This window comes from Nelumbo nucifera, chromosome 5, assembly GCF_055504915.1.
Source record: "Nelumbo nucifera cultivar China Antique chromosome 5, China Antique-T2T, whole genome shotgun sequence".
NCBI classification, from domain to species: Eukaryota; Viridiplantae; Streptophyta; class Magnoliopsida; order Proteales; family Nelumbonaceae; genus Nelumbo; species Nelumbo nucifera.
Genome location: NC_142653.1, coordinates 83,582,278 through 83,610,067, shown reverse-complemented (window position 1 = coordinate 83,610,067; position 27,790 = coordinate 83,582,278). Strand labels below are relative to the sequence as shown.

The 27,790-nt window shown below is 38.7% G+C and overlaps 1 protein-coding gene and 1 pseudogene across 2 annotated transcripts in view; both read right to left on the bottom strand.

The window, feature by feature from the left end:
- Window positions 1–25,630, bottom strand: part of NAP7 (non-intrinsic ABC protein 7) — a 45,231-nt gene extending 19,601 nt beyond the window's left edge. Inside the window, exons 1-4 of one of the 2 annotated variants that reach the window (XR_016076334.1) lie at window positions 25,119–25,612; window positions 16,372–16,422; window positions 14,100–14,321; window positions 13,215–13,337 (exon numbers count right to left, since the gene is read on the bottom strand). Coding sequence is in view for 1 of the 2 variants with exons in the window: in XM_088888021.1 (XP_088744147.1) it covers window positions 13,215–13,337; window positions 14,100–14,321; window positions 16,372–16,422; window positions 25,119–25,598 (876 nt within the window). In the remaining variant the exon portion in view is untranslated. Of the gene's footprint in view, window positions 1–13,214; window positions 13,338–14,099; window positions 14,322–16,371; window positions 16,423–25,118 lie in introns of both variants that reach the window. The other variant, XM_088888021.1, reaches the window with a different exon arrangement.
- A 183-nt stretch (window positions 25,631–25,813) lies between these two features.
- LOC148791947 (nematode resistance protein-like HSPRO2 pseudogene) lies at window positions 25,814–27,316 on the bottom strand (annotated as a pseudogene).
- Between the last annotated feature and the right edge of the window lie 474 nt (window positions 27,317–27,790).

Sequence of the window (27,790 nt, the reverse complement as noted above, 5' to 3'; positions counted from 1 at the left end):
ACTATAAACACCCATCTGCACCCAACAGGTTTCTTCCCCTTAGACAGATCAACTAGTTCCCAAGTGTTGTTCTTAACAAGTGCATCCATCTCTACTTTCATTGCTTCCTTCCATTCAGGTATCAGAAGAGCTTCTTGCACTATTCTGGGTATAGGAATGGTAGCAATAGATGCTAGGAATGATCTACAAGATTCTGAGAGACGATCATAGGAGAGAAACTAGGAGACACAATGAGCAATAGATGAAGTACAACGACGCTTCCCTTTACGAATTGCAATTGGGAGATCAAGGTCATCTGAAGGAAGAGACTGAGGCTCAACAGTGTTAGGCAAAGTATCTGCAACAGTGGGCTCAACAGTGGGTGTAATGCCTAGATCTGAAGCTGTAGAAGGTGTTGGGATCAGTCTGGACTGCTGAGAAGGAGAATCAACCTGCCTCCACCACTATTTGTGATACACTCTCAACTCCCTGCACTTCTGACAACCCTCTTCACGACACTCCCCCTCAATAACTGGGATAGGTAATGGAACTTTGGGGGCTGAAATCCCTTTCTCACAACTCTCCCCCTGAGGATAAGCCCTATGATAGTAGGGCATATCCTCAAAAAAGATGACATCCATGGACACGGAATGCCTTCCCGAAACATGCTCATAACAACAATACCCCTTTTGGTTTTGTGCATACCCAAGGAAAATACATTTAGCAGCTTTGGGATCAAATTTGGAGCGATGAGGTCCCAAGATTTGAACAAAACAAGTACACCCAAAGGTTTTAAGGGGAATAGTGAACAAATCCTTGTTTGGATACAGAAGGTTAAATGGTCTTTTCATGTCTAAAACCCGTGAAGGAATTCGGTTAATAAGGTAAACAGCAATACAGATTGCATCCCCTTAGAAGCATATGGGAACACAAGAGTCGAGTGTAATGCTTCTTACTACTTCCAAAATATGTCAGTTTTTTCTCTCAGCAACCCCATTCTGCTAAGGTGTACGGGGACAAGTACTCTGATGAATAACTCCATGATCTAGGAGATATGATGCCAAAGGTTTTGCAAAGTACTCCTTGGCATTATTAGATTTGAGAATTTTCATCTTGATTTCAAATTGGGTTAGTACCATCTGATGAAAAGCTTGGGTCAGTGAAGGGACCTCATCTCGAGAGTGCATAAGGTAAACCCACGAGAAACAGGTATAATCATCAACAAATAACAAGAAGTATTTGTACCCCCCCCCTAGCAGTGAGTATGATATGGCCCCCAAACATCAGTATGCACAATTTCAAAAGGAAGATTGCTTCTCACGACCAATCCCAATCACCTTCCTCATTTCCAGATCCTAAAAAACACAACGGTCAAGAAAAAAAGTCACTGAACAGTTTTGATTCTTAGTAATACTACTAATTGAAAGCAAGTTAGCACTAAGTTTAGGGACATGCAAAACTGAGGACAAGGAGATAGCATCAGACAGTTTGATGTCTCCCTTGCCAGATATAGGCACAAGAGAGCCATCAGCAATAGATACTTTGTCTCTGCCAGAGGATAAATAGTAAGTGGTAAACAAGGTGGATAAACTAGTCATATGGTCAAAAGCACCTGAGCCTATTACCCAGAAGGGTCTAGTGTTACTTGGGGCTGAAGTGTGATATGTTGTAGCTCTTGTACCTGAGGAAGCAAAAGTTGAAGTAGGATTGGCAAGAGTGGCGGCTAAAGATTGAGATGATGACCCAGAAATACCACCTTCATTTTCTAATTGTGTCAAGGCGGCCCAGACAGCAGCTAAGAAATATAGAGATGTGGTTCTTGTATTGGATGACAATACGTTGTCAGTGTTGACTGCCATATTAGTACTTCCTTTCTTATTTCTGAGTCTTGCTGGAACAAGATAATGATGCAACTTCTAACAAGTGTCCCTAGTATGCTTGGGTTTCTTACGATGATCACAAAACATCTCCTTTTTATCTTCCTTCTTTATTTTTTTTCCTGATCTCTCCCAAATTTCTGTTTTTGTTACTGCTAGGGCTGATTCCATGGGCTGAACATGTAACATCACTTTTCTCCTACTCTTTTCACTATGCACTAGTGAATAAGCCTGAGACAAGGTCACACTAAAAACTCCGTTTGTTTCAATCAGCTTGCTATAAGTAGTTGCCTCTCTAACTCTCCCATTCGATAGTTTCCAAATGGTTGATTTCATGCCACAAAGATTTCAAGGTAGCAAAGTAAACGGAGACTGACTTCTCCCCTTGCTTGAGATTATTCACTTCACACTTCAATTCATAAGCCCTAGCAACATTAAGGGGTTGGGAGTAGATCTCTTTCATATTATCCCAGATTTCCTTGGCCATTTTTGCCCATAAATAATTTCGGCTAATGTGGAGCTGCATTGAATTGCATAGCCATGTCATCACCAAATAGTTCTCTTGAACCCATTTGGCAAGTTATGTGTCTTCTTTGGCTGGTTTCTTTATATCCCCAGTCACATAGCCTAATTTGCCTCTACCTCCAATAGCCATCATGGCTGATTGTGCCCACTCCAAGTAATTTGTTCCATCGAACCTAACAGTTGTAATCTGAAAAGAACTTTCAGTCATGCTTCCACCCCCAAAATACCTTCCCCTTGAGTCTTGAATTCACTTCCAACCTTCTCCCTTCTCCATTTTAAAGAAGATGTTAATAGTCACTACTTTGAAAACCAACCACTTCCAACCTTTGTAAACAGTCTTTGCTGAATTAGGAAAAAAAAAAAAAACTCACAGCTGAGAATCACCACAAGAACCAACCACTCCTCAGTCGAGAAGTATTACCCAGAAATCAATTTCAGACTATTAATAACTTCCAAGAAATACTCCTCAGTCAACAAGGATCACCCAGAAATCAAAAATCTGATTACTGTAGTTGCCCAAGAACCAACCACAGTCACAGAAAAGATGTCGGAGCAAGAACTAACCGAGGGAATTCAAAAACGCCTCAGAGAAACTAACAGAAAAATCAGAAAACTGCTGAATTAAATCAGAAAACTGTCAAAACCCTAAAGAAATGGCAGGGGAGACAGAATTTTATTAACTGCTGCTTCCAGAAGGTTAAAAAAACTGCTCCTTTTCAGGACGATCCCAATAAGGTTAGATCTTTTGCAGAAAGAATTTGATCGCCACCTTTAATCTTCAGATTAATCCCTAATTGTTGACTTACCTGACTTCTCTGATCCTTCCTGGTCACCGGAAACTCTCCAAAGGTCAAGAAACCCCTTGGGCACAATTCAAAACTCCAGTGATCCTCTAAGAATCAGGCGAAGATGCAAAACTCCAGATTCAGTAACCTCTCATGCTGCCGACTGGATTACGCTCACATGAGATCCCTAAACTGCCCTAGTTTTGGCTCTGATACCAACTTGAAAGAATTAAATCAGAAAATAGATTTTTCTGGGTTCAATTCAGTAGAAAAAAAAAAAAAAGAGAAAAAGAGGGTCACAAATAGAAGAGGGAAGAGAGAGGAAGAGAAGAAGAAGAAAAAGAAGGGTTTGGCTGAATAATAATCTCTAGCCACTCACTAAGTCTGATTTATATTGAATCTTATTACAATGACTAGTTACCTTAATACCGTTACTTAAAAATAAAAAAATAAAAAAAGACAAATAAGGCCCAACTATTATAATTTAAAAGAAGATAAACAGAAAATATAAAATGTGGGGTTGGAACCCCACACACTCTAGTAGCCTATCAGCTATCTCTACAGTCAGAAATCAAAACCTTGAACATAGACTTGGAAGAAAATTCGCCAATAGGGTGAAGGGTCCATATTCGGGTGCCAGAAGAGGAGGGGGGGATGTACGCTTCTTTAAGGGACTGAATTTAAGTCTATTAGTTCAGAAATCTCTGGTCCCTTAGAAGAAACAGTGGCTTCTTGGTCAAGGGTGAGGTTGAAAAGTCTGGGGAATGAGGTTGCAAGGGTAGTTTCTCCCCACCATAGGTCTTTCCAAAACTTTATTTTTGAACCATTTCCCACTTTATATCTTATAAAAGGAAAGAAAGAAGTGTGGGCTGAGATGATACCTTTCCAAGGATTTGTTGGCTTTATCCTGTTCAAATGGAAATTGCTATCCCACCCGTTTGCATTTGATCCATATTTGCTTGAGATTATAGCTGTCCAAAGAGTATTGGATTCTTTAGGGAACCTCCACAGCCATTTACCTAAGAGGGAGGATTTTTTCTCTTTTAAGTGCCCAATTCCCAATCCCCCTTCCTCTTTAGGCTTGCAAACTTGTTCCCAACTGACTAAGTGGCTTCTTTTCTCCCCACCTCCTTCCCAAAGAAAGTTCCTTTGAAGCTTCTCAATCTGATTTCTGACTTTGGTTGGGATTTGAAAGACTGAAAGGAAGTAGTAGACTAGCAGATTTGTTGAGGCCTTCAAAAGGGTAAGCCTTCCCCCTTTTGAAAGATAACACTTCTACACTAATTTTTTCTCACATTTCTCCAGCACCGACCTCCAGAAGTTGAGAGATTTTGGATTCCCTCCAAGAGGCGTCCCTAGATAGGAAGCTTTCCAAAAGCTCCTCTTCCACTAAGTTAAGAGCTACTATGCTACTTTTGCAGAAGTTAATCCTCAAGCCAGTGATAAGCTCAAAACATTCAATTATCCTTTTTGTGCTTGTGATGTTGGCGCAGTACGGAAAAGAAGCACGTTGAGAAAAGCTTCAAAGAAAAGAGCAGAAGTCGAACTACCAGGAAGAAGAATTCTTCATTGAATAATTAAGAGAAAATTCAATATGAAAAACTGTCTTAGCCTTCCCCTAGCTACTTTTTATATAGGCATACACCCTTATGGCTCCTACAAGAAAGTTTCCTAATCTATGAAAACACTCCATAATAGAATCCTACTAAAACTCCTCAAAAAAAAAAAAAGCCTTAACTGATCAATCCTAATATAAGAAAACACTCCATAATAGAATCCTGCTAAAACTCTTCAAAAAGAAAGTCCTAATTGAATACAAATTTGAAATCCCGCTATAATGCTAACTTGGTAATTGCGAACTAAGATAGAAGCTCTACAATGGCACCAACTTGGTAAAAACGAATTAAGATAGAAATTCTGTGATGATGCTATATCGGTAAATATTTATTAAGTTGGGTTGGTGGCGCCATCTCTGCTTCTTATGTGTCTTGGAATGGTCCCAGTTTGTATAAAACTTATTACCTTCCTTCTGTGCTTCATCATCCTCTCCCTATATGTACTAAGATGGGTCTTCGAAAACCAACTTTGTAAATGTTTACTCAGTTGGTCCGAATCCCGTACTGTATCATCCCCCCCCGGGTTGGAGAGAATCCATCCTCGGATTCATGCTACTATGTGAGAGTTCTCCAACATTACATATTGTGCATCGTTTGTGCTTCTTTGCTTCCAACTTTCTAATAGACAACTAGTGGTGTAACCCTCCAATACGAATTGGAATATCTTCATTACATCTCTTAACTTTTGAATCATAGTTGTTGATCTTCAAATAATTTAGTTCTCCCTTTACTGACCATTCTGAACTTTGCAAAAATGATTGCCAATATGGATCATCGAAAACTTGTATGAAGACAATGCTATCAAAGCCTCCAGAATGATAAATATTGTCTTCATCTTCTTGAAAATCATGATGAAGGATAACATATTCTTCTTGAGCAATGGGTTCTTCATCATAGATTGGAGGTTTGCTCCAATCAACATGTTCTTCAATAGATGTTGTTGAGGAGAATGGCCACGCAAGATTCTCGTAACAATCCTCAACAATATTAGAGCAATCAACAAAGTCATAAGATTTGATTTTACCTTCTGACTCTGAAACTAATAACTCCTCCATGGAACTCCAATCCATGAATTCATTGAAGGATATACTTCCATTAAACTTCGGGAACTCAAACTTGAGATCTGTTTCCCATCGTTTCTGCTCACCACTTGCAACTACAACTGGTTTGGTTGCTTGCCAAGTAGAGAAACCTTTATGAAACTTTGGGATCTCGATATTGAAACCCATTTTCCACTGTTTCTGGTCACCACCTACAACTATAACTGTCCTGGATGCTTGTCTTGATGATGGAAAGGAACGAGTGGAGACACTTGCATCGGAGTCGGTGTCCCCTTGCAGTGGTTTCAACTCTTCAGCAAGTGTAATGACTTGTCTTCTCAACTTCGCGTTGTTGGGATCCAACTCCATGATGTGAACTACTTGTTTCTTCTTAGGAACCATAATTCAAAGAAGGGTCAAACATGAGCTCTGATACCAAATGGTGCAGTACGGAAATGAAACACATTGAGAAAAGCTTCAAAGAAAAGAGCATAAGTCGAACTACCACGAAGAAGAATTCTTCACTGAATTCTTAAGAGAAAATTCAATATCAAAAACTGTCTTAGCCTTCCCCTAGTTGCTCTATATAGGCACACCCTTATGGCTCCTACAAGAAGATCCATATTGGCAATCATTTTTGCAAAGTTCAGAATGGTCATTAAGGGAGAACTAAATTATTTGAAGATCAACAATTGTGTTTCAAAAGTAAAGAAATGTAATGAAGACATTCCAATTCGTATTGGAGGGTTACACCACTAGTTGTCTCTTAGAAAGTGGACTCTCTTAGAAAGTGGAGGACACAGAGAAGCATAAACGAAGCACAATACATAATGTTGGAGGACTCTCACATAGTAGCATGAATCCGATGACGGATTCTCTCCAACCCAGGGAGGATGATGCAGTATGGGATTCGGACCAACTTAGTAAACATTTACAAAGTTGGTTTTCGAAGACCCCTCTTAGTACATATAAGGAGAGGATGATGCAGCACAAAAGGAAGCTAATAAGTTCTATGCAAGTTGGGACCATTCCAAGACAAATAAGAAGTAGAGTTGACACCACCAACCCAACTTAGAAAATATTTACCGATATAGCATCATCACAAAATTTCTATCTTAGTTCATTTTTACCAAGTTGGCGCCATCGCAAAGTTTCTATCTTAGTTCGTAATTACCAAGTTAGTGTTATAGCGAGATTTCAAATTTGTATTCAATTAGGACTTTCTTTTTGAAGAGTTTTAGTAGGATTCTATTATAGTGTTTTCTTAGATTAGGATTGCTCAATTAAGACTTTATTTTTGAGGAGTTTTAGTAGGATTCTATTATGGAGTGTTTTTATAGATTAGGAAACTTTCTTTTAGGAGATATAAGGGTGTATGCCTATATAAAGAGTGGTTAGGGGAAGGCTAAGACATTTTTTTATATTGAGTTTTCTCTTAATTATTCAGTGAAGAATTCTTCTTCCTGGTAGTTCGACTTTTGCTCTTTTCTTTGAAGCTTTTCTCAACGTGTTTTGTTTCCATACTACGCCAATTTATCTTTGATCACCAACATCCGATTTGAACCCAATCACCAAAGACAAAGATTGATTTAATCTTGATCCAGGATAAGACTAGGTCTTCCGTAGGGGCAAAACCCATTGCTTTGTTTTTCTTTTCAAAAGGGCGTAGTTTCAATAGGGTTTTGAGTGTAGGTTCGCAAAAAACCCTAACTCAACTTCTTTCCAACTCAACGAGGGTGATTTCGAATACACAAAGGCCAGCTTCTTGTTTCCGAATGGCATGTCATAGGAACACAAAACCCCGAGTTTTAATTATCCTACTTTTGGTTTCCAATGAAGGGAAGAGGTCAAGCAAAAGGTATTCAAGACGGGGGTTCACTTTGGGAGGAAAAAAGCAGTCCAATAGTTGGATGAAAGATTTCCAACCTCCGGTGGCTGGCTCTTCTGGGATACAAATGTTCCTTACCTTGTCTAATTTTTCCCATCTACTAAGACGAACGAATCTCCCCCATTTATTTTCTTTAAGTTGTAGGCATAGGATTCTTCCTTTGTTAACTCTCTTGTGGTCTGCTAACTGTCTTCACTTGTTTTCCAAAGCCTCCTAAGTGTAAGTTCTGGTCCAAAGAATGTCCTCTTGAGACAGGACTATTTGTGTCCAAGCTCCCTTACCTCTTTCCATTAATGCGAAATCATTTTCATGGTTGAGGCGTCGTTCTATTACAAAGGATTTTGATCCAACTGCCGCAAATCTCCTTTCCATGATCATCGACCTAGCAACTCCAAGGATTGTGAAGAGAGACTACCATGGTTTATAGGTATCCGCTTTCTGCATCAATGTTTATAGGTATCTGTATTTGGGTATTTTAGCTTCTCTTTTCATGCTCGAATGAACAGGGGTCGGTACTGGCTTGGATATCTCCCAATCGAAAGAAATTTTTCCCCTTCTTAAGCAAAGAACGAACAAAGGCCGATGCTGGTTTGGAGTCACACACCACTTGTAACCCTAGATTTCCTTCTCAATGCCTATTCGAACAATGATTCTCCCTATTATTCTTGTTCATCAAAAAAGCTATTCTTCCCCCTAGGTGTTATAGCAAAAACCAGGTTGGCCACCCTAATTTTACCATCACCCCCTTTTTACTATTACAGATTACAACATTTCCCAAAATAAAGAGAATTTGCCCCTGTTTTGCTAGGACATCTGCCAGCCCATTTTCTGTTCTTTTTACCCATCCAAAGCTATTGTTACAATTTTTGCGAGGAATTTCCCTAAAGGCAATTTTATATTTCCAAGGATCTGAATTGATTTGAAATAACCAATAAGGAGTCTGATTCCACTTCAAGCTCTCTAACAACCAGCTGTGTTGCCAGTCTTAGTCCTTGTAAAAGAGACATTATCTCAGCCTTAACCGAATATCCAACTCCAATTGGCCTAGAGAATAAGGCCACTACTACACCTTGATGGTTTCTGAAGACTCCCCCTAGACCCGCCCTCCCCGGATTACTAAAAGAGCTCCCATCATAATTTAGTTTCAGTTTGTTTGGCCTTAGAGGTTTCCATTCCATTATCACTACTGCTTTGTGTATATCTGCTTGTGCAACTTTGGAGGTGTAAAACGGGCCTGTGCAAAGTGCAATCCATGTCATGCTGGCCCACAGGCCGTCCTGAGTCGTGCCACCCTCCCCATGGATAATTTGGGGGGTCAGCCCACGGCCCAAGCCCATGCGGGCCCGTGTCGTGTCATGCCACGCCACAGGCCTAGGCTGGGTGGGCTGCAAGCCGGGCCGATTTGGGCCATAGGATGGGCCTTGGCGTGGGCCGAACAGAGCCAGACTATTTTTTTTACATTTTTTATTTTTTTTCTTTTCTAAGTAAAACTAAAATATTTAACTTTCCTTTGGGAACTATTTGAAAAAATAAGAAATCTAACAAAGAAATGAAAAAAAAAAAAAACTTAACCAAATAAGAAGTGAATAACAAATTAGAAGAAAAATAGGAATTTTATTTCATTTAAATTTGAATGATACAAAGCAAACAATGGTTGGATGAATGAAATATGAAAATTGGAAAATGGAACAAATTAATAAAATATAAAAAATACAATATAGTTACAAATTGAAAATAAAAAATTACGTTATTAAAAAATATCGAATAAATTAAATAAAATTAAAACAAAATTTACAATAATTTGAAAAAATGCTATACAACTATTGGGAGGGGTATTTTAGTCATTGTAAATTTTTTATCACTTTACCCAAAATGCCCCCCAAACTAGCTGTTGGGGGCATTTGTGTCGTTCTTTCTCCCCCCAAAACCAAAATACATAAATACCCCCTATATAGTTGTTTGTAGCTATTGGGGGTATTTCTGTAAAAAAAAACCCTATATAGCTATGGGCCTGCAGGTTGGGCCGTGTTGGCACGTGGGCCGCGGGCGGCACGGCACGACAGTATGACCCAAACCGGCCTGTGTGCCATCATGCTTTGTCGTGCCGGCCCGTGGACCTGGAACCCTAGGCCCAACACGGCCCAGACCATCATGTTGGGCCTGGCACAACCTGTGTGCAGATCTGATCCTTATGGATTCAATCACTTCCTTCACTGATCTACTCTTTTCATGGAAGATTCTTTGGTTTCTCTTTTCCCAAATGGTCCATACCAAGGCTGCTCTTGTTATTCTCCATAAACATCTTCCCCTTTTCTTTTGTTGCCTCAAGAAACTGGAGTTGAATAGGCTAGCCCCTAGGTATTTCTCCTCACATTTTACACTTTAGGAGTTTAAGCAGCAACTTCTTGTTACTCCTATGGATGCCCTTGCTGAAAACACCCCTGATTTAGAGTAAGTTATTTTCTGCCCCGAGAGCTCCTCAATTTTTTTTGAAAATATATTGGATCTTTTTTATTTGCTTGGGGACTGCTTGACACATTACTAGACAGTCGTCTGCAAATAGTAGGTGTGATATTGGAGTTCCCCTTCTACAAAGCTTGAATCCGTTGAGGCCATTCTCCATTTCAGCTTTATGAAACAAGCAGGACAAGATTTGCATTCCCAGAATAAATAGGTATGGCAATAGGGGATCCCCTTGTCTAATTCCATTTTCCAAACTGAAGAATTCTTTTTGTGTTCCATTAATTTTGATTGAAAATTTGGGGGTTCATATACACTAATTTATCATTTTGCACCACTTATCTGGGAACCCCATCTCCCTCAAGACTTCAATAATAAAATCTTTCCTCATTCTTTCATAAGCATTAGAAATGTCCATTTGTATCAGCAGCCATCCCTTGCCCTTTTTCATTTTTCTCATCTTATTTGTGATTTCATTGGCAATGATTACATTATCTGTGCATTGTCTGCCTTTGATAAAAGCTGATTGATTTGAGGCTACCAACTTATCCAATAAGTTCTACATTCTCATCACTAGGCATTTTGCTAGGATTCTGTAGATTACATTACAGACACTGATGGGCCGGAATTGGGTGATCTTTTTGGTTAGTTTAACTTTTGGGATAAACACCAGGTTTGTAGAATTGATCTCTTCAGGGAAGCTTCCAGATTCAAAAAATTCCCTGACTAGTTTACACATCATGTTTCACAAGGGGCCAAAATTTCTGATAAAAAAAAAATGGGGGAAATCTGTCAGGTCCAGGGGTTGAGTGGGTTATCGTAGACTTCACTATTAATTCAATCTCCTTCTCTGTTGTAGACTTCACTATTAATTCAATCTCCTCTTCTGTTGGTGGAATAAGTAGTGAGCTGGATTCCTCATCAGACAGTTTGGAGTACACTAGCCCTTCTATTTCTACATCCCCTGCATAAGGGAAATCACTAACATTCTTGAGTTGTCTCTTGAAAGCCTCAGCCATTTCCTCAACCTTCATTAAAATCTCCTTCCTCTGATTTCAAAAATTCTAGGGAGTTTCTCCTTCTATTGAATTTGGGGATTTGATAAAATATTTAGTGTTTCAGTCACCCTCCTGTAACCATAGCTCCCTAGATTTAAATTTCCAAAGTAACTCTTCTCTCAGCAACCATCTTTCATATCCTCTTCTCAGAAGTTCTTTTTTCCTATTGGCTTCATTAGTTCCCTCCTCTTCCAATTTCCTGATTTCTTCTTCAATCTGTATAACTTGTCTTGGATTTTCTCGATCTCTCGTGTTCCAGGTTTTGATTGAGTTCTTGCATTTTCTCAGCTTCATTGGGATAGAGGATTCACAGTTAGCATTCCATTGTTCCTTAATGATCTCTCTACATCCACTCTCATCTGCCCAAATAAGTAAGAAGTGGAATTATTTAGGGCCTGTGTTTTTGTTGGGGTTGGTATTTAGAATTAAGAGGGTATGGTCAGAGAATAAGGTTGGCATAGCGGTTATTTGGGCTTCAGGGAAATAGCTGAACCACCCCAGAGATGCCAGGCCTCTATCCAGTTTTTCTTTAACCTTCTTTCTTCCCCCTTTGTGATTAGACCATGTGTACTGGGAGCCTATAGAGGGTACTTCTAGAAGAGAGTGATTCATGATCAGTGAGTTAAGCAGTTTAGAAGTCTGAGGGCACCTTTCTTATGACCACAGTAATCCTCTGAGTCCACTAAGTCATTTAAATCACCAATTAAAAGCCATTCATTATGAATTCTCATAGATTCATCTAGTTCTTTCCAAATTTTAGCCCTTTATGTTTTTCATGATGACCATAACAAAAGCAAATAGCCCATGCTGGACCGGTAGGGGAGTGTTGAATTTGTAGTTTAATCCATCTACCGGACGAGTCAATGTTTTAATTGATAGATCTGTTTTCCAACAACAAAATAGTCCCCCCAATCTCCCCTTTGCAGGAACATAGCATGATTTTGTATAACCTAATTTAAGGGCTACACAATTGGATTTCTTATAGGTTAGTTTAGTTTCCGAGAGGAAAATTATTTCTGGGTTCATATTTCTGATATGTTTCCTAAGGAAACGGACAGTGTGAGGGTTGTTAATCCCCCAGGTGTTCCACACAAGAAATAATATGGCTGAAGTTGCTGAATTGAATGACTTATTGTATTATCTTTTAGTGGACAACATAATTAAACAATAAAATATTCAAGGGTAAAATAATCAACGCAACTCTAGCTTCAGCTCTTAAGGAGTTCATAACCTCCTTAAAATCTTATTCACTTAAAGCAATAAGTCTTTTCGTTCATCGACTTCAGCTATTATCAAACAGCTCCTTGGCGACATTTAGGCATGGTGTTTGATGTATCTAGTAAAAGCCTAAAACTGTCTTCCACAAGTTTTGCAGATTCTGCTATGCTGCTCTCCCTTCCACAAGGTTCTAGAATTTTGCTAGTTAGATAGTGTGAAATTGAGAAATTCAGGCCTCCTTATTCCACATTTTTCCTGAATTCAACATTTGATGGGCTCAGTATTCATTTAAATTCCATGGAACTAGGGAGGTATGGAATTCAGCTCCATTTCCACCTAGACATTATCTCACCCTTGCCAGGATAAGTATACTTAACTGGTCCAAGGCCAACCTACCTTTTATGTAGTTTGGAATTTTCAAACCATTTTCACATTTTATGTAGGTGGAAATGGTTTAATTTTCAAACTACATAGATTATCAACTCCAAGCATGTCTAGGTGAAATTGAGCTTACAGACACACAACCCCACCCACAAAACCATCTCCTAGACCTATAGATTCACAACCTATATAGTATCCAATAGATTGGATTTTCAGGACCAACCAATCAAATCAAATTGGTCTACCAAATCCATGTAGGACCTTTTTAATGATTGCCCTTGTCCTGTTCTGATGGTAATTTCAGTACCCTAATATCAAACACCATAAATTAGATAAAAGTTCATAACATGAAACGAAAATGAAACAGTAAAATATACAAATTCATACCGCAAGCTGCAAAATCTCATTGCGTTTCCTTTCACCACCACTAAACCCTTCATTAACATTTCGGTTCAGGAAGTCGATCTTCATATTCACAACATCAAGCTTGCGACTTATTACCTCATAGAACTGCAAGAACAAGATGGAGTCTTAAAGAAAGAGAAGATACATCAATTCAAACAAATTTTGTTAAGATAGAAAGCAAATAAATTGAATACATAAATGTTAATGTTCCTGAGTAGTTTAGTCAAATCACCAGCCACCAAATTCAAAACTACTATGGCCAAGCCCATCATATAAATGAGGATAGGTTATCATAGCAGTCATGCCTTTCAATGATTGAAGTGTTCAACCAAGAGGATTGAGGACACCTTAGGCCAAAGATCAGCAAAGAGGGATGATCATAATCAATCCTATGGCTTTTTCACTCAAAGTTTTACCATGTCATTCTAATTATTTAAAGGAATGCACTGGACACAACCATTTTGATCATTTTCGGAAAGAATATAACCTAGGCAAGACAACGAAAACTACTTATCCTTTTTATCATCATAATATGGTTAAGAATACCATACCTTAGGCACTAAACAGCAAAATCCAATGCCACAAAATGAAATTACAATAGACTAGCCAAATTAACAGCTGTTGTTTTTTCAGTCAAACTAAAGAATTGAACAAAACAACTTATTAAAAAGAGGAAAAGGGAGAAAAAATAACACCCCTATCATTAGGATCAATACCTCTGAAACATTCATCAATGAAAAATGATGCTTCAATAAAAGGATACAAATATTAGGTTTCCAGTAGGGTGAAGTACAAAAATTGGAGAAACACTACCAAAACCCACTACTAGAAATAATAAAAAAAAAAGATGCCACAAATGGATCATACCTCAATAGGTCCAAGCTCTTTGCGACCAAGTTTTCGCATTCGAGCATTGTATGCCATATTCAGAAAGTCCATGTTGCTTACACCTGGGATCTCAATTGGGGATTGGAAGCTCATGAAAAGCCCAAAAAGAGACCTTTCTTCAGGATCCATGTCCAGCAGATTTTCTCCTTTAAAAATAGCACTGCCTCCAGTAACCTCATAATCTGGATGGCCAACAAGAACCTGCAACAAATATGGACCAGACTCCACCTTTTAGGCAAGGAAGTGCAAACTAGGAAAAATAACTTTGGGTTGTGCTTGGAGTCAGGAGGTGCAACTGGAAACTCAAATAGAAGTGCAAAACCAATGGATTTTAAAATGCCCTCCCCCTGGACTTGACAGTCTGCTAAGAAGATGGGAAATTTTTCAGTAAGTCCCCTGCACCTCCTCCTCTATCTTTACAAATTACAAATAGCAGTATTTCTGGAACCGAACAGGGAAAACTGGGGAGTAGCAGATGAGCATCTCCTCTTTCTTTTATTTCTGTTCCCCTCCAATAGTCTAAGTTGGTTTTGGCATAATGATTTTTTTATTATTGTGTTTCAGCAATGGGCCCCCTCCCCCAACACAACCACCAAAATAAATTATGCAATATTTCTGCCAAAACCATGTTTGGTAAGGAGCATGTGCTGACTAAGCACTTAAAAGTGCTTTAGTTTTCTATTAAAAAAATGGAATACGACAAATCAGATATTTTTAAGCATTTTAATGTGCCACATATAGAAAAGGCAATGTGGCAACACCCCAAATTATAAAAACATCCAAATGGTGTTTCTGATAATAGTCCCTTGCAGAAAAATCTATTCACTGCCTTTGCATTGGAATTTTTACATAAACGAGGATCAACAAACACAATGTTTGCCTGATTATGCTAAAATCCTGGTGTAACAAGTCATTCAAATGCAACTGCCAACAAAAGTATGGATGTTAAAAGCCGTCTGATGGCATTTGGCATTGTGGTCATTTTAAAGTTAAGATTAAGCATAATTAGCAATACATCCCCCTCCCCCGATTAAGCCACCACTTCTGCCAGAAAAGTGTTTAGTAGAGACATATGTTAAGTGTTCAAGCATTTAGTAGAACCCGACAACTAAGAAAAGTGTTCTGCTTTCATTTTTTTAATGTGTCAATTCATAGGGATACTGCAGCAACACCCCCAGGTGTTTCTGATCATCACCTAGTGTTTTAAAAGCGCAAGGTGCAAAAAATGCACAAGGGCCATTTTGCGCCTGAGGCGCATGCCTTTCTGAGGCAAGAAGCACAATTTTAAAAAATGCAAAAAATTCAAAAAAAATAAAATAAAATAAAATAAATGCAAAAAATTCAAAAAAAAAAACAAAAGATTATAAAACATCATATTAACTTAAGTTTTAAAATAAATGTTTTAAAAAACCTATCATCTAAAATTAAAATACATAAATATAATATGTAAAGCATATTCAAATGAGAATTTAAAAATGAAATCAAACATTTTCAAGCATATAAAACCCACAATCTCTTTTTTTTTTCTCAATTGCATCAAGTAGCTAATGTGATATATTACATTCCTAATTCTACGAGCCGCCTTTGTGCCACGCCCCTCGAGGCAAGCCAAACAAGTCCATGTTAGGGTCTTAAATTCTTAGATTTCTCACCGAAGCTTCAAGAACCCCCTATTTGGTAATGCTGTCCATTCATTCATCTTAATAAAATATCTTCTTAAAAGCAATTTAAACTATAAAATTATTACTTTTGTGTGAAATCTAAGAATTTAAAACCCAAACATGGACTTGTTTGGGCTGGTCTCGAGAGGCGTGGCACGGGGGTCCGAGGGCAAAGCCCCCGGCCTAGCGGCCAAACTCAAAAAAAGGGAAAAAGCGGCAAATTTTCAAAAGGCGCACACCTAGGGCTAAGGGGCAAGGCGCACCAGGCGTGCGCCTTTTGAATGGGCTGTGCCTAGGACTTGGGCGAGGCGCCTACCCTAAAATGCGCCTAGGCGTGCCTTTTAAATCACTGTCGTCACCACAATCGTTGTGTTGGCATTTTTGCATACATGGGCATCAACAAGCACCATCTTTGGCTGCTTATGCTAAAACATTGATACGATAAGCCCTTTAAATGTAACTATGCCAAACACCGTCTTAGGTAACTAGAAGGAGATCAATATTCAATTAATTTACAGTTGAGCATATTAAGTCCCAATCTGCAAGGGTACAAGAACGAACAGAAACCTCAAAAGGACAAGAACACTGACCTTAGAAAATGTGCTCTTCCCTGAACCATTCTTCCCCATGATTGCATGTATCTACTAAAGAAAATAGTAGCAATGTTAGAATTAAGAAAGCAAAGGTCTCCACTGCGATGAAAACCAAAATAAGCAATTGAAATATCTCATTTCTGAAAAATTTAAATCTAACATCAAATGAAAATGTTTCAACTCAAAACATGTTGATATGTGAGACAGAGTATTGGAAGATTGGATTTAAAGGTGTTGGGTGTGGGTCCAGCCCATATGAGGGGCCGACCTCACCTTTTCGTGCTCCTAAAAAGGAGTCATATTGTGGAAGCCAAAAAGGCTCCCACCTTTTTTGATCCAGTGTGCTTCCATTTCGAAACCACTGAAGTGAGAAAGAGAAAAGAAAAACAGAGGGAACCAAGGGTTTTTCTGGGTTTTGAGTTTTGTGAAGAAGAGAAGAAAGAGTTGGTTTCTATTCCATTCAAGGCCAAGCTCGGATGTGTTTTCAAGCCCGTTCTTGATGTAATTAAGTGTTGTTCAAGAATCAATAATCTCACTCCAGTTCAGATTGGTTGTCTCTCCTTTTCTTTCAGTTTCATATTTACAACAACTTGGTGAGATCCAAACCTTTGTTTTCGTTGAATCAACCTTATACTTGATGATGTTAATGTTGTACTTGTGAGCCAAGAATTATTTTCTTGATGTTTATAAACCTGTAGTTGCAACTAGAGAGGACTATTGTACCCATTAATTTCTGAATTAGTGGAAGACTTTTACGGAGCATAGGTCCCGTGGTTTTTCCCCAATTTTGGGGTTTTTCACGTAAAAATTCTGGTGTTCTATCGTGTGGTGACTGCTATTTGTATTTTTTGTTACTTGGCTGAATTGTTTATCTGTTGTCATTGTTGTTGACAAACCCATTTTAACACACAAACTTAGGGGAAAGTTTCTTGTTATCCTGGGATTGCTTTTCACATTCATTTTTGCTATTGTAGTGTATCTTCCCCAATAGTGATATCAAAGTTGGTTAGCTTAAATTAATTGTTTGTGTTGATATAAATGGAGGAATTCTCACATGTTATGATAAAATTGACCTTATCGAACTATGTCATCTAAAAACCCAAAATGGAGGACATTCTTTATTGCAAAAATTTGTACCTACCCATAAGAGGTGATGAAGCAAAGCCAAGTGACAAGTCAAGTGATGAATGGGAATTATTCATAGGAAAAATGTCGGCCAAATCTGACAATGGATTGACCATAATATTTTTCACTATGTTGCACAAGAAACTATGGCTGATGTTTTATGGAAAAATTAAAGTCTATGTATCAAAGGAAAACGGGTTTAAACAAGGCTGCCTTGATTAGGAAAATTGCACACTTAAGATATAAAGATGGGACTAATATGTCTAAAGATTTGAGTGACTTTCGAGCTTTGATAAATCAATTGACTACTATGAAATTGAATCTGGATGATGAAGTCCAGGCCTTGTTCTTACTTAGTTCCTTGTCTGACAGTTAGGAAACTTTGGTGGTTTCAATCAGCAACTCAGCCCCTAATGGACACAATCAAAGATGCCTTGTTGAATGAAGAGTCCAAGAGGAAAGAACAAGGAACTTACTCAGAATCCCAAGCTCTTGTGACAAAAAAGAAAGAAAGATAGGGAAGAAGTAAGAGTAGAGGTCCCCACAACAAATATGACAAAATCTAGAGGAAAATCCAGGTCCAAGAAAAATATTATCTGTCATCACTGTAATAAACCAAGACATTACAAGAATTAATGCAGAATTTGGAAAATAGAACAAGCTAGAGGAAAAGATGAAGGAAATAAAGAAGAAAGAGATACTACAGCAATTGCAACCGAGGGTGATGTCATTATTGTTTGTGATGATAACTATGTGAACTTTAGTTTAGAAGAGATCAAGGAGGCTGTATTTTCTATGGATAGAACAAAAGCCCCGGGGCCGGATGGGTTCACTATGGGTTTTTATCAGGACTGTTGGGACATTTTGAAAGATGACCTTTTGCAGGTATTTGAGGAGTTTTACAGGAGAAGAATTGTCAATCCGGGTGTGAATTCCACATTTATAGCCTTAATTCCAAAAAAGAAAGATGCTTCCCACCCGAAGGATTTTAGGCCAATTAGCTTGGTTAATAGCTTGTGTAAAATCATTGCAAAAGTGTTGTCTTTAAGGCTGAAGAAGGTTTTGCCAGATATTGTTGCACACTACCAAGGAGCTTTTGTGAATGAAAGACAAATCGCTGATCAGATTTTAATTGCTAATGAGAGTGTGGAGAACTTTAAGAGGGATAAGAAGAAGGGAGTGGTTTGTAAGTTGGACTTGGAAAAAGCTTATGACTTGGTGGATTGGGAATTTTTTAGGAAAGTTTTGACTAAATTCGGGTTCGGGGCTAGATGGTGTAAGTGGATCATGGGTTGTGCCCAGAATTGTCATTACTCAGTGCTAGTGAATGGGACAGTGGTAGACTTCTTTCCAGCCAGTAGGGATATAAGACAAGGAGACCCCCTTTCTCCTTTCTTGTTCATTCTAATTGCGAAGGTTTTGGGGAAATTGATTCACAGAGCAGATTCTAGGGGGCTCATTAGAGGCTGGAGAGTTGGGAGGGCGGAAACAACTCTTACTCACTTGTAGTTTGCCGACAACACAATTCTGTTTTGTGAAGGCGGTAATGTGAGCTTTATTAGGAATTTGAAGTTGGTGATACAACTGTTTGAGCAAATATCCAACTTGAAAGTTAACCTTGGGAAAAGTTGTGTTGTGGGGGTGAATTTGGAGGAGGGAGAGATCAGGGAGAGTACTGAAGTATTGGGGTGTGAAGTCTCGGGTTGACCTTTGAACTACTTAGGGTTGCCTTTAGGGAATAATCCCATGAGAGAGAGCTTTTGGAACCCGGTGGTGGAAAGGTTCAAAAAAAGACTGGTGTCTTGGAAAAAGAACTACCTCTCTCTTGGTAGGAGAATTACTCTTATTAAGGCCACGCTTACTAATTTACCTATCTTTTTCCTGTTGGTGCTTAAAATCCCAATGAAGGTTGCTAATAGATTGGAGAAGTTAATGAGAGGTTTCCTGTGGGAACCGGGAGAGGAAAAGAGGGATCATAGAGTGAGCTGGGAGATAGTTTGTAGGAGTAAGACTTGTGGTGGCTTGGGGCTTGGGAATATTAGGAGAAGGAATATGACTCTGTTGGGAAAGTGGTTGTGGAGATTCCCAGTGGAGAAGGAAAAGCTTTGGGCTAGAATAGTGGCAAGTATTCATGGGCTGGAGCATAATGGATGGGACGCTGGAATCAGAGCTAGGACCACAGGCAATTCTCCTTGGAAAGCCATTCATGACCTACTTCTAGTTTTCTCCCCTAATATCAGGTATGATTTGAATTCCGGTAACTCCATAAAATTTTGGGAACAAACCTGGGTGGGGAGTGCCCCTCTAAAGGATTAGTTTCCTTCTTTGTTTGCTCTTTCTGATTTGAAAAATGAGTCAATCTCGTCTTTTACCACCCCGGATATGAAAAATTCACCATGGGGAGTAACATGGAAGGAAACATCTGAATCTATAACCCAATCACTGTCTAGGCATGCAAAGTTCACATAGTTATCTTTTTTTTTTATCAATAAAACTTTCATTAATTCATCAATAGAAGATTTACAAAAGGAAGACAAACACGCTTATCTTCCAAGAGCAACAAAGAACCTCAAGAAAAGGAAAAAAGAAAGAGAAAAGAAAGAAAACACACTAAAGTTACAACTTGGCCCAAAAAAAGTGAATCCCTTTCTGCCCCTTGTTTAGCTAAACCGTCAGCTAGGGAATTAGCCGATCTTTTAACCCAACGTATCTTAACTTCCATCTCCCGCACAAGCCACTTGAATTTCCTTCTCTCATTATTGTACTTCCATAAGCCATTGTGATCTTTAAGCAGCCACCCTATCACCACGTCTGAATCCCCTTCAATTAAGAGTTTCCTGATGTTCAACTCCTTAGCTTTTTGGACTCCTTCCATAACTGCAAAGATCTCAGCTCTAAGGGAGTCACCCACTCCAATTGGGCCTGAGAACATGGCAAAAATGACCCCATTTCCATCCCTAAAAACACCTCCAATCCCCGATTGTCCCGGATTTCCCCTGCTACACCCATCAAAGTTTAGTTTCACGAATCCACTAGGTGGAGGGGTTCAAACCACACTCATTACTGACTTAGTTTGTGTGCAACTTGTAATTTCACCCCACTTCCTCAACATGTCATCCACGGTGTAATCTATGAAAAGCTCCAAAGATTTCAGCCACTGTACCGCCCTAATATGAATGATAGCCCTCAGATCTGCTACTCCTCTCTGAGCTTCTGAGAATATCCTGGAGTTTCTTTCTTCCCAAAGTGTCCAACATAATGCAGCCCTTAGTCCTCTCCACATTGTCCTTCCCCTTTTTATCCGCCACCTGAAAAAAGAAGGGGAAAAAAGGCCTTGCAAGTCTGATGGGGGGTTCCAGCAACAAACAAATAGGAACAAAGCCCATTCCCAAATTGACCTCGCAAAATGGCAAGACACCAGTAGGTGAAGACCAGTTTCCCCATCCGCTTTACAGAGAACACACCACTGATGTGACAAACAAGTATTGGGTCTCTTCTTTTGGAGTAAATCACCAGTGTTGATTCTTTCTAGATAGGCTTCCCAACAAAAACTACCAACCCTAGGAGGTATTGCTCTGCACCAAACCTCATCAACAGGAAAAGGAGGGAAGGTAGGACTGGTGGACTGACTTAAGACTTTGAAGAAAGAAGCACAAGTAAAAATGCCATTGGGAGGTGTCCAAATTCTAGAGTCCGCCCTAGTGGGGTCTAAGACAATGTCATCAAGAGTTGCAATAAGGCTCAAAATAGTGTCAAAGTCTGAGTCCCTCAAATCCCTTCTTAGACCCAAGTTCCACATACTGCAGGTGATTTTAGACATGTGTTGTATGGGGAATGTTGGTGCATCCGAGATTGTTGGCATGAGAGATATTTGTCTAGATAGCAATACCGGTTGTAAATTGCTTTTGAAAAATGTTAGACATGTTCCTGATGTCCGCTTAAATCTTATTTCCACTAGCAAGTTAGATGATGAAGGTTATGCAAACACCTTCAGTGATGGAAAATGGAAGCTCAGTCGGGGTTCACTCATTGTGGCAAAGGGAAAGAAGCACAATACCATTTATGTGATGCAAGGTTGAACAAAAGAGAGGTGAATGCAGTTCATGATTCATCCATTAAGCTCTAGCACCGAAGGCTTGGACATTTGAGGAAAAAAATGGCTTCAGATACTTTCTAGAGAAAATCTTCTTCTTGATGTGAAAGGTTTGCCTCTTAAAACTTGTGTACATTGCTTAGTTGGCAAACAGAGTAAAATTGCATTTCATAAATTTCCTCCATCTAGAAGGCATCATGTTTTAGATTTAGTTCACACTAATGTTTGTCATATAAAAGATAGATCACTTGGTGGTGCATTATATTTTGTAACATTCATCGATGACCACTCCAAAAAAGTGTGGACCTTTGCCTTGAAATCTAAGAATCAGGTATTGGATGTTTTCAAATATTTTCATGCCAAAGTTGAAAGAAAAACAAGGAAAAAGTTGAAGTGCATCCGAGCTAATAATGGTGATGAATATAGGGGTCCTTTTGAAGAATGTTGTAGAATCCATGATATCAGGCTTGAGAAAAGTGTACCTAAGACTCCTCAACACAATGGAGTAGCAAATGTATGCTCTCTCATGCTAAGTTACCCAAATCTTTTTGGGGTGAGGCTATGAGAACTGCAATTGACCTTATCAATCTTTCTCTTTGAATGGAGATACTCCAAAGAGAGTTTGGATAGGGAAAGGCATATCATATAGTCATTTGAAAAAGTTCTGTTATAGGGAATTTGTTTATATTCCTAGAGATGAAAGATCCAAGCTTGATGACAAGGCCAAACAGTGCATTTTCTTAGGCTAATGGGCATGAAGAGTTTAGGTACAGGTTATGGGATCCAGTGGACAAGAAAGTGATCAAAAGCAAAGACGTATTTCTTGAGGATCAAACAATTGAAGATATAGAGAAAATTGAGAAACCAAAATCCTATGTTGATGTTCTAGTTAACTTGGATCTAGTTTTCCTACCTATAGTTTATAGTGACTACGGGGAAGCTATACCAAATGAACAAAATGATGTAGTTAATGATAAAATTCCTGTAAATGAAAATATAGAGGAAGTATAGAATAAACAAGTAACTCCAGCTTCTTCACCACAAGTTCAACCTAGAAAATCCACCAGAGAGAGAAGATCTTCCACTAGGTATCCTCCACATGAGTATGTGATGTTGACAGATGGAGGAAAGCCAAAGACTTATCAAGAGTATATGTCACTTGGCAAAAAAAATGAGTGGCTGAAAGCAATGCAAGAGGAATTAAAATCTTTGCATAAGAATTATACCTATGACTTGGTGAAATTACCAAAGGGGAAAAGGGCACTCAAAAATAAATGGGTTTACAAATTGAAATCTGATGAGTGGCTCATAACTAAAATACAAGGAAAAGTTGGTTGTGAAGGGCTTTAGTCAAAAAAAGGTGTCGACTTGGAAGAAATATTTTCTCCTGTTGTGAGAATTTCCTCTATTTGAATTGTACTTGGACTAGCTACAAGTCTAAATTTAGAAATTGAACAGCTTCATGTGAAGACTACCTTCCTTTATGGTGATTTGGAAGAAGGAATTTGTATGGAGCAACCAGAGGGATTCAAAGAGAAAGGCAAAGAACATTTTGTGTGCATGTTAAAGAAAAGCTTGTATGGGTTTAAACAAGCACCAAAGCAATGGTACAATAAATTTGACTCCATGGTTGATCATGGGTACACCAGGACCACTTCAAATCATTGTGTATTTGTAAAGAAATTTTCTAATGGTGATTTCATTATTTTCTTACTTTATGTTGATGGTATGTTGATAGTTGATCATGATTCTAACAAGATTGATAGGTTGAAAAAGGAGCTTAGAATGTTTTTGCAATGAAGGACTTGGAACCAGCTAAACATTTTCTTGGTATGAAGATCTCTCGAGACACACAAAATGGGAAGTTATGGTTATCCCAAGAAAAATATGTTGAAAAGGTTCTTGAAAGATTCAACATGAGTAATGCAAAACTAGTTACTACTCCACTTGTAGGTCATTTCAAGTTCAACACTAAACAATGTCCTACAAGTGAGAAAGATAAAGAAGAAATGAAGAAAGTGTCTTACACATCAACAGTTGGAAGTTTAATGTATGCTATGGTATGCATGAGGCCAGACATTGCTCATGTTGTTGGTATAGTTGGTCGGTTTCTATCTAAACCCGACAAAGAACATTGGACATCAGTAAAATGGATACTCAGGTATCTTAGAGGTACTTCTCAGATATGCTTATGCTTCATGAATGGTAAAGTCATGTTGGATGGGTATACAAATGCAGACATGGCTAGTGATGTTGACTACCGAAAGTCCACTTCAGAATATTTAATAACTTTTGCAAGAAGAGCAATTTCATGGCAATCCAAACTTAATGTGTGTTGCATTGTCCACCATAGAAGTAGAACACATTGTAGCTACAAAAGCTTGTAAGAAGATCCTATGATTAAAGTAGTTCTTACAAGAATTAGGCAAGAAGTAAGAAAGATATGTTCTCTATTGTGATAGTCAAAGTGCTATCCATCTCTCTAAAAATCCAACTCTTCACTCAAGATCCAAACTCATTGATGTAAGGAACCATTGGATTCAGGATGTATTGGATATGAAGTTGCTGAATATTGAAAAAATTCATACTAATGAGAATGGTGCAGATATGTTAACAAAGTCCTTGCCTAGAGACAAATTTGAATTTTACAAAAAAGTTGCAAGCTTGGTAAAGTACCCCATATGAACTGGAGAGGGAGAATTGTTGGGTGTGAGCCCAATCCATATGAGGGGCCCACCCCCCCTTTTCATACTCCCAAAAAGGAGCCGTATTGTGGAAACCAAAAAGGCTCCCACCTTTTTTGATTTTGTATGCTTCCATTTCGTAACCACCGAAGTGAGAAAGAGAGAAGAAAAACAGTGGGCACAGAGGGTTTTTGAGTTTTGTGAAGAAGAGAAGAAAGAGTTGGTTTCTATTCCATTCAAGGCCAAGCTCGAATATGTTTTCAAGCCCATTCTTGATGTGATTCAGTGTTGTTCAAAGAGTTAAGAATCTCACTATAGTTCAAATTGGTTGTCTTTCCCTTTCTTTTTCTTAATTTCATATTTATAGCAACTCGATGAAATCCAAACATTTGTTTTTATTGAATCCACATTATACTTGGTGATGTTAATGTTGTACTTGTGAGTCAAGGATTATTTTCTTGATGTTTGTAAACCTGTGGGTCCGTGGGGTTTTCCACTTAAAAATTCCGATATTCTATTGTGCGGTGGCTGCTGTTAGTTGTCTGAACTGTTTATCTGCTGTCATTTAACACACGAACTTAGTGGAAAGTTTCTTGTTGTCCTACCATAGTCTAGTATAAAAAAGTTAAATGTAATCGTTCTCCATCCACTATATCGGTATGTATGTATTAAATCAATACTTTTTCGCAAAAAAAAAAAAAAAAAAAAAAAATCACGAATTTGGAGGAAGTAGTGCTAAAATAGTCTCTCGATTGGCGAAAACCAACTCTTGATGACATGAGCAGTAAATAAACATGTGAGAACAGTTAACATCATAGTCCATGGTCTGTGAATCTGATTACCTCTCCCTCGCGGATTACGAGGTTTACGCCTTTGAGAATTTGTGCTTTTGATTCTGCTATGACAGCAGTCAGGTCCCTGACCTCAAGCAGAACCTTCGGAGAGTCTCCTTCCTCCGTGCTGCCTCTGCCGGATGAAGTCGTCGGGGAATGGGAATCGACGGTAAGGCTCGCGGTCGGGGTGAGAGTTAGACGGGACTGGTTGAAACGGCAGCGTTGAGAGGACACACGGAGAGAATTAAGAGTGATAACTGAGAATGAATTTCTCAAGGAAGTGAGACGAGAAGGGGAAGGAGGAGGAAGATGAAGGAGAGACATTATTCTTACTGGAATTCTGGAAGCACGGCTAAAAAAGAAAAGGAGAGAAATTGGGTGGTCTTCCCTCCCAGAAGTCCATTCCAGATATAAGAAACTTCTTAAAAATGTTTGTTTTGTACGGAATCTGCTCCTCACAAATAGGCGCCTCACATGCACATCCAGCATGCATTTGGGAGCATCTTCCGTGAATGTATTTGTGAGGCGCCAGTTGTGAGGAACAGATTCGGTCTCAAAAACGATCGGCGTCGATATGAACAACTTTGGGGCCTTTTTATTAATAAAAATGAACTTTTAAATAAGATAATTTAAAAAATATATATATCAAAAATATAATAAAAATATTGTTCGTCTCATTCCCTTCAAACAAATCTCCCTACCTCTTACTCCTTTCGATGGCCATGAAAGAATTTTATCGCCACTTCCTACACCTTTGGCCCTCCTTTCGGATCCACCTCCATGCCCAAAATTATCGGAACCCTCTGCTTCAAATACTTTGAAGATTTAGTTATTTCAATCAGTGCCTTGGACCGGAAGTAAAAGGCTTCGGATTCTATCAAAGCATTAACCGCAAGTTGGTTCTTCAGGCGGAGAAAACCCTCTGGATCTATAAAAAGGTAAAGGTCTTCTACTCTGTGAAAAGCTTCCAAACTTGCTTGAATAACCAGCAGTAGCTTGCTGCTGTTCCGAATTCCTAGCCATTGATTCATTCTTCGATTCGTCGAAGAAGCTCCCAAGATACCTGTATCCACAATTCCAACATCTGGTGAGTGGTGAAGAGTGTCTGGTTCTCGTGGTTGTCGAGATTCCTTCGATCAGATGGGCTTTTCTTCAAGGAATGGAGGTTAGACAGTTTACAGATGAGATTGTATTAGAGCTTGGGTTTTCCAGCTAGGTTTTTCTTGCCCAACTTAACGTGAACGGACAATTCCGCATCTTTCACTTGGTGGAAAACAAGATCTTGGAAGCAATATCCTCCGACTTCTGCCATGTCACAAGGCGAGGAAGCATACTTGCTTCGTTGGTGTGACTCACAATGGGTGTTCCACCTGGATGGTTCCATATGGCAAAGCTCCTGTTACGAGCCAAAACATCGTTAGAAGAATTGAGAACCGCCATAGGCGCAGTTCCACAAGTTTGGACAACCTCTACGTCATCTTTGCAAAGAATGGCAATGATCTTAATTTGGTGAGTAGCCAGGGACTCGAGTTGGCATCTCCACTCGTGCTGATTTCCAGAGCTTGCAAGCTGGTTTGAGAATGGACTCGTTCTTGTAGCCAGGGAACTCATTAGACGTCCATAGTTTGTTAACCCCTGGAAGGTGGACAAATTGTTAATAAGCCAAACAGGCAAATGAGGGAGAAGGAGATAAATTGCTAAGACGCTAACAACGAAGCAAAGAGGAGGCGGTAGCCAACCACAAGATTTATTGGTGTGGTGTTTCATGTGTTATTCAACTGTTTCAGAAGAAGAATTCATTGCATCTCAAAAGAGGAGGAGGAGGTGGAAGAGAAAAAGTTGCACTATTTTAAAAATCATGTTAAAAAATAAGACCCAAAAATTGCCCTTATCAACTATAAATTCTCAAATGCAAGGCTGCTGGAATGGGCTTTACCCTAACTGGAGCCGAATTTAGACAGAAACGTTAAGCCCGTAAAGAGATAGATAAATGGATATGTGCAAATATAAGCATAGGCTGCTGGGGCCTACTTTCTAGCCCAAGAAATTTGGTGCAAATCTACCCGTAAAGAGATTTCAAAATTATCATCGATAGTCTTTTCAAAAAAAAAAAGAAAAAAAATGGAAATTCAGAGAGGCCAATTCAAACACAAATTGGTTTTCAAACTTAGGTTATAGAGGTTTGGTACTCAATATTAGGGCCCATTTGGTTTGCAGGAATAAGGGTGGAATTAGATCGGAATGGATCATTTCAATTCTAGTTGTTTGGTTGGACGAAATCAGAATTCCATTCTCATTCCCCATTGCGGAAATGATCATTCCCTCCCTTTTCCATGAGAATGAAATCCCATTCCAGCTGATTTCAATTCTCATTTTAGTTCTGGTACCAAATAGATTATAAGAATAAACCATTCTGGTTCCAATTTTAAAGGATTTCGATTACAATTCCACCTATAAACCAAATGGACTCTTAATAATTTAATAGTTAGACATGAATTAAAATAGATTAGTGATGGTTTGGATTTCTTAAAACTCCTACAATCAAAATTTCTAAATGCTCAATTTAGAAAGAGTACAAATACAAATAAATACAATACAAATACATACAAAATAACATAAAATACAAGATTTTGTGAAAAAATAATACAAATACATATACCCAAAATACAAAACCTTGCATT